This window comes from Haliotis asinina, chromosome 6, assembly GCF_037392515.1.
Source record: "Haliotis asinina isolate JCU_RB_2024 chromosome 6, JCU_Hal_asi_v2, whole genome shotgun sequence".
Classification (NCBI taxonomy): Eukaryota; Metazoa; Mollusca; class Gastropoda; order Lepetellida; family Haliotidae; genus Haliotis; species Haliotis asinina.
In genome coordinates, this window is record NC_090285.1 from 48,668,663 (window position 1) to 48,676,281 (window position 7,619).

Sequence of the window (7,619 nt, forward strand, 5' to 3'; positions counted from 1 at the left end):
CACTGCGTAGATCGCTGCTCTTGATCACTGAATTGCCTGGTCCAAATATAGCTTGAGTATTGCTGTGTGCAACGTTGAACGACAAACAAAGAGGTCCACGAACAAGCTAATGAACATAGTAATCTATTAAAACGAATGTTCTGAATATATAGAGAGAAATTATATGCTCAACCAAAAATGTTAAAGACCCCAAATATTCAATATTTGGGCATTTTATGGATTATGATATGAACTATAAAAACACTAACACTGAATATTGGGTAGTGCTTAGCTTTTTCTGTTGGGGATATATTTGAAAAGACACTACATGAAAAGAGGATGTTTATGTCGACTGAAAAATAATAGCATGTCTCATTTCTACGGCAAGTGAACTAGAAGCGTTAAGCAGTGTTCTGTCAAAATGTGAAAGGAAAATGATGAGTTTGTATTGATGAGTTTAAATCTTTTCATCATGGGTGAAAACCACGAAAACCATGTGGTCCTTGGTGTGTTTCTTTGTGTTTGAGTTGCCGTGATGCTACTAGAATATTGTTAAAGAGCGGCGTAAAATAAACTCACTCATTTCATTGAGCAAGTGATGTAACCAGTACTGTGTGCATGTATCGACGGAGATAGTGCTGTTACTGCTATTGGTGATTATGCATTATTACTGAGATGTGGAGTATGCACATATCTGTAAGGATAGTGGTGTCCATGGTAGTGGTGATAATGATTTTCTTGATAAAGCCCATATCAAAGAGAATGTTTATGCTCTTGCTGCAATATGCTGACTATGATCACACAGATGAGGACACTGGCGTTCTTGCTACATTGTGTTCCCTATGGCCACGTAGATGAAGACACTGGCGTTCTTGCTACATTGTGTTGACTATGGCCACGTAGATGAAGACACTGGCGTTCGTGCTACATTGTGTTGACAATGGAAACGTAGATGAAGACGCTGGCGTTCTTGCTACATTGTGTTGACTATGGAAACGTAGATGAAGACACAGGCGTTCTTGCTACATTGTGTTGACTATGGCCACATAGATGAGGACACTGGCGTTCTTGCTACATTGTGTTGACTATGGCCACGTAGATGAAGACACTGGCGCTCTTGCTACATTGTGTTGACTATGGCCACATAGATGAAGACAATTTCATACTATTCGAGTTATGAATCCCTAAAAATAAGTGAAACTAGTTGATTTTCTTCACTTACTCAATTGAGACGCGACGTGTTGACTATTAATGGCTTAAGGCTTAACCTTAATGGGTGAGCTCTCTTTCTTGGCACCAGGTTGGTAGGAGCAGGTGATTGTGTAGCGTTCATCGGTCTGGGGCAGCCTGCTACCCGGACTGCCGAATGCCACAATCACCAGAATTGTGTAAACAATGCATCTTTCTTTTTCTGGAAGAAAATAGACCATCACCCTTAAAACGCATTGATGGTGATTGTGAGGTAGTATGCTGTGGTAAGGTTTCAGACTAACTTGCCGGGCAATGCAAGTGCCACATGTGATCCATTTTCGGACGCACCATCCACCAAAGCATGCTTTACTGGTTAAGGCAAGGGAGTTCGTTCAGCAAAATATTTCAGCTATATGGAAATAACCGACTCTGAACCAGAGAAGTCATCGATCAAAAGCACGAGCATCGATCTACCAATACGGTTGCAACGACGTGCCAACCAAGTGAGCAAGTATGGGTGACTGCAGATCAGTTCCAATCCCGGATCTATACGTGTCAGAAGGACGCTTAGCCTTGTCACGTTGCGTGATACTTGGCATAAAATATAACCTCCCATATAACCCCCCCCCCCCTTCTCCCCCCAAAAAAAACAAAAACAAACCAGCAGTACGCTGTGATTAAGCATTGTTTGGTGCAATGCTACTCTAAAAAGGTGCACGTTCGACCTTTCAAACCTACAACTTTACGAGAAACATACAGAATGTATCGCTCGGTGTATTATAAAGAGATACCTACCACAAATTTGCAGGTAGAAGATCCCCCACCAGTGACTAGATAGGACACGGGCAAGGTGAAGTACACGCCATCATTGGAGGTGAAGCTGACTTCCTTATTGCCTGCGCAAAAGGCTTTAGCCTCGACTTCATAATCGGACAACAGATTTATTGTTGCGTCGGCGATACCATTTTTTCCACAATCTGGTTCGACTGAAATCACAAGCATCAGTTTAACGCCAGACTACCAATACCCATTGTAAATATGAGTTCAGTTTTACGCCGTGGACCAGAAATGGGTTTCACACATTGTACATTGAGGTGGGATTGGACCCAGGACCAAGCGTGACGAGCTAACGTTTACCCACGATGCGACCCCCACCGATTCTAATACTAAATGGAAATCAATTCAATTATTACCCAATCTAACTACGAGGAAGTGAAACATTTTGCATGGTACTATGAAATATAGAACTACGGTAATCTGAATGATTGTCGCTACACTAACGGATCCAGGGGCGAGGAGACAATGACACCACCCCTCCGAGACACCTTCAAAAGGTGTAGATTTGCCGAGGCTACATATGCTCTTCCAAAGGAAATTAGAACCTGAACTTCGACGTTTGGTAGAAAGAAACCCATTGAGGAACGTTATAATGGCATTTATCTTGTGAATGCAGCATCATTTCACGTGATCGCCACGCGCAAACAATACATGGAAAGCACGTGGACAACATGTGAGCCGCCTACACGTGCATGATGGTGGGGAGTGAGTACGAATCTTGACTTTCATCAGACAGGTTGATAAAAAAAAAAATCACTGTAGATTATTTTTTCGATAATTTTCTTGCCTCTGTGCATGCTCAGGGTTTCGGGGCCAACCAAATCACACTAACTGAAAATTGTAAATCTGAAATTTTCAGGTCATACTCGGTCACCTAAGGGGGATAACTGAACGAACAGATTTGTTTTGAATGAACTGCACGTGGTGATGCATTCTCAAAACATTATTATTGCATCATTGATTCAATCCCATATATCTCCCGATTCAGACAATCGTACCTTAAAAGTACAGTTCCCCTACTTTTTTTTGAAGAGTATATTACGTTTGTTTTCTTTATGTCCGACCTGAGAGATGCTACCACTCAACTTTGTCCCAACGATGTATTCATGTACACACATTTTGCCGACATCCTACAAAGTAAATGCTAAATGTTGATGGAAATAAAGTGGCATTACTTACTGTCCAATACATAGCCCGGGGGTACAACGGCCTGGGCGGTAGCCTGCATGACCACATATAACAAAACTTCATTAATACGGATACACATGAACAAACGAAACTAAGAATGTAGTGGAGCGAATGTTGAATGCCTTTTCACTCTAGTGTTACCGAAGTGTACTGGTAGAGTATAAACCAGTTTTAGCAATATCTCAATGTCAAACGGGGATCCCGGAAATTCCCCACTGTTGCCATGAGGGGAATCGAACCCGGACCTTCAGCGCGTTAGCGAACGCTTTAACCATGGCGCCACCTACCATCCGTTACATGTCCACAGGGTAAACCCATCGCGCTTCCGGCATGTAAGATGAAATATTAAAAGAAAATTTTAGCGATTACCAACAACACATTTATTTACCAAGCCATGGCAACCGTTTGGAATGTCAAAGTGGGCAATAATTCTGCTACAAGATGGCTGTTATTAAATCTAATGTAGAGCATACAGTTCTCAAAGTACAGACCCGTTTAACTCGGATAAAATGACAGCACAACCAGTCGATCACTGATCGTTATAAGCATGGGTTCAGCGAGTTGTTTGTGCCTTTTTCTGTAATACTCCAACAATCACGGCGGGTGACAACAGAAATGGCTTCACACATTTTAATCATGTGGGGAATCAAACCCTGTTTACGGCGTGATGTCCTACGGCTTTAGCCATTAGACTACTTCACCGCACCACAAGCATGTTAGTCGCTTGAGAGTACTATTGGGGACCCGTGGCGAGCCACCTCCTCGTGGTGGGTGCTGGGTAATGCTAAGAGCTCGCCGACACACCCATTGTGGACCCGGGGGGATATTTGGTCCACCAACCCGTTTGCCGTGGGTTGCAGCCCTGTGTCGGTGGAAGACGGGATTCTGGGGGTTGAGGGCACTAGGGGCCTGTAATCGTGTTCCCTTTGCTCAACACGCCCCTTCGACCCTTACTTCACCTAGACGGGAGGTTGAATGGGCCCGGTTCAACCAATCGTCTGGTCATGCCAAGCCCTGTGTATAGACAATAAATTTATTTATCATTGCACAAGTATGATTTGGAACTGATTTTGATTGATTTTGGTCTTGGCTTTAATGTCTAAAACAAGTTTGATGTTGACTTATGTTGCTTTGAACTTTGCCTAGAGTCTTATGCCAGAAGAAAAACAAAAAAACCAAAAAAAACACGTCCACTTGAAATTGATCCTGTTGATACTGACCACAGACAGTCTCTATCGATTGAGTATTGGCCACGTTTCCTTGTTGTTGAGACTCCTGACAAGACACCATTAAAGCTGAACCCTTTTGCAGTATCCAAGGGTATTCAAGGTATTAAGATGTTAAGAACATTAGACGCTTACGTTCGGGTGCCTTACTAATTGAGTGCAGCAAGAAACAACAAGCAACCAACTTGATGAGTATTGAATCTTTTGTGGGTATTCCGGTCACGGTCTCTGCTCACAAGACCTTGAACACGAGTAAAGGTATCATCAGAGATCGGGATCGATTGTTTGCTGACATGACCGAACTTGATATAGCATGTGAAATGAAAGATCAAGGTGTGCTGTATGTGAAGCGCTTTTCAACCCGAAAAAAAACAATGAAACATTCCAAACGAATACTTATCTGTTTTCTTTTTCATCACCAAATGCTCCCAAATCAGTGAAGGCAGGTTATTGCAATATCCAAGTTGAAACGTACATCCCAAACCCACTCAGATGTTTTAAATGCCAAAAATATGGACACGGTGTAAATACCTGTACATTGTCTGTTGTGTGTGCACACTGTGGTGAGAAGACGCATACAACAGAAGATTGTGACAGTGATTTTTAAAAATGCACCAACTGCTCAGGCGGCCATTCTTCTTCTTCAAAACAGTGTCCAATCTGGAAAGAGCAAATGGCAATAAACAGACTAAAGTTTACCCAAAACATCTCTTTTTCTGAGGCAAAAAAACTGGTGAAGAGATCTGACCTTACAGAAAGTTATGCTACAGTAGCAAACACACCATCTGTACGCAGCTCTAAAATAACAAATCATCTACAAGTTGCCAAACTACCTTGACTTGGGTCAACAGCGACTCTCCACAACTTCTATACCCAGCTATGTCATCCCAGACTGAGGAATCACTTCCTGGAACATCAAAGTCTTCTTCTGATCACAAATCACCTTCACAGTCACGCACTGAGTCTCAATCTACAGCCGATAAACAACAAACTGCAAAAGGTAAATCTAAGCCTAAGCCTGATGTTTCAAAACAACAAAGTGGCAGGGCTCCTAAAGGGTCACAAAATAAAATTCAATTGCTCAATACATATGGGTCTCTTGAAGACATGGACGTTTCTGAAAATGTCCATTCTAGGGCTCATAGCTTGTCGCCCTCCAAAAGAGTGCGGGTAGATCCCCAATAAATCCCCCTAAAAGATAGTTTATTCCAATAAGATTGTGCAGTGGAACTGCAGAGGATTAAGGACTAATTTACAATCATGAATTACAGCTATTAGTCCAGGATTTTACACCTTCAGCGATATGTCTCCAAGAGACATATTTAAAACAAACAGATACATTTGACCTTCGTCATTTTAATGCATATCATTCTTTTTCACCTCCGGGTGATAGAGCCATTGGCGGGTCATCCGTTCTAGTCAGACAAAACGTTATTCAAAGCCCTGTTTCACTAAATACTAATATACAGGCTGTTGCTGTGAGAATTACTTTACATGTAGCATTTACGCTATGCTCTCTCTATATTTCGCCATCTTCGGCGTTTGCCAAAACTGATCTTTAAGCCCTGTATGACCAACTCCCGAAGCCCTGTATTATAATGGGAGATTTAAATGGACACAACCCACTCTGGGGTAGTGTAACTATAAACACTAAAGGCAAATTGTTGGAGGACTTTTGTTCTGACAATGATTTATGTATTTATAATGATGGTTCCAACACATATTTACACCCTGGTACAGGGACCTATTCTGCTCTTGACTTGTCATTGACAAATTCCGAACTTATAAATGAATTTGAATGGTCAGTCCACGAAATTTTAAAAAGGCTAACTGGGCTTTATATGAAACACTGAGTGCTGAAAAGCTTAAACCTGAACGTGTTATTGACGTTCCCGATGCTATTAAATGCTTTTCTGATCAACTGGACTCCATAGCTGATGAGTGTATACCAAATTCCTCTGTAGTTCCACACATAAGAAAACCATGGTTCAACGATGAAAGCAAACAAGCTAGGAAGGCAAGGAAAAAGGCAGAACATTATTTCCGTCGCCATCCTATGGTGCATAATTTAAATAAATTTAAGATTTTAAATGCTAAAGCACGGCGTACTTTTAAACAGAACAAACGCCAATCTTGGCAAAATCATGTATCCAAAATAAATCCTCGGACACCTATGTCCAAGATATGGAACATGGTCCAGAAAATCAAAGGTAAAGGTACTAAATCTACTGTCCATCATCTTAAACATGGAGATCAATTACTTATTGATAAATCAGATATTGCTAATAAACTAGGTGAAACCCTTGCTAAACATTCTTCCTCTTCTAATTGTATACCTGAATTTCAGCAATATCAAAAACAACAAGAAAAGAAAACTATTAATTTCAATTCTGATAATGGGGAAGATTATAATTAAACGTTTTCTATTCATGAACTCCATACTGCTCTTGATCAAGCTCATGACACTGCTACAGGAGCTGACAACATACATTATCAGCTCCTGAAACATTTACCAGAATCCTGTCTACAAAGGCTCCTAAATATTTTTGATGATATTTGGACATCGGGCAATTTTCCTCCTTCATGGCGTGACGCCATAGTAGTACCAATACCTAAACCTGGACGTGATCATACTGATCCATCCAATTATCGTCCGATTTCATTAACTAGCTGTTTTTGCAAGACCATGGGACGCATGATAAATAATCGACTTGTTTGGTACTTGGAAACAAATACTCTTATCACAGATATACAGTATGGTTTCCGTAAAAACAGAAGTACTGTCGATCACTTAGTGCGACTGGAATCATTTGTGAAAAACGCACTAATGAATAAACAACATGCTGTGTCTATCTTTTTTGATCTCGAAAAAGCATATCACACAACCTGGAAACATGGTATTTTGAGGGATTTACATGACTTTGGTTTGCGAGGTCGTTTGCCTCAATTTATTGCCAACTGTTTAAATGACAGACAATTCCAGGTCCGTGTGGGTTCTACCCTGTCTGATCATTACAATCAGGATCAGGGTGTTCCACAAGGCAGTATTTTATATGTCCCTCTTTTTGGCATCAGGATCAACAGTTTATGAAAAGTTTTAAACGATTCAATTGATGGATCGTTATTTGTGGATGATTTTAATATTTCTTGTCGTGGTAAAAATAAGCATACCATTGAACGGCAATTGCAGTTGTGTTT

At 41.0% G+C, this 7,619-nt stretch overlaps 1 protein-coding gene across 1 annotated transcript; it reads right to left on the minus strand.

The window, feature by feature from the left end:
• Positions 1–1,235: 1,235 nt before the first annotated feature.
• LOC137287933 (uncharacterized) lies at positions 1,236–3,513 on the minus strand. The gene is made up of 3 exons (XM_067820306.1): positions 3,483–3,513; positions 1,995–2,156; positions 1,236–1,390 (listed from the first exon to the last, which is right to left on the minus strand). Exons 1-3 carry the CDS (start codon positions 3,511–3,513, stop codon positions 1,236–1,238), a joined length of 348 nt encoding a protein of 115 aa, XP_067676407.1.
• Between the last annotated feature and the right edge of the window lie 4,106 nt (positions 3,514–7,619).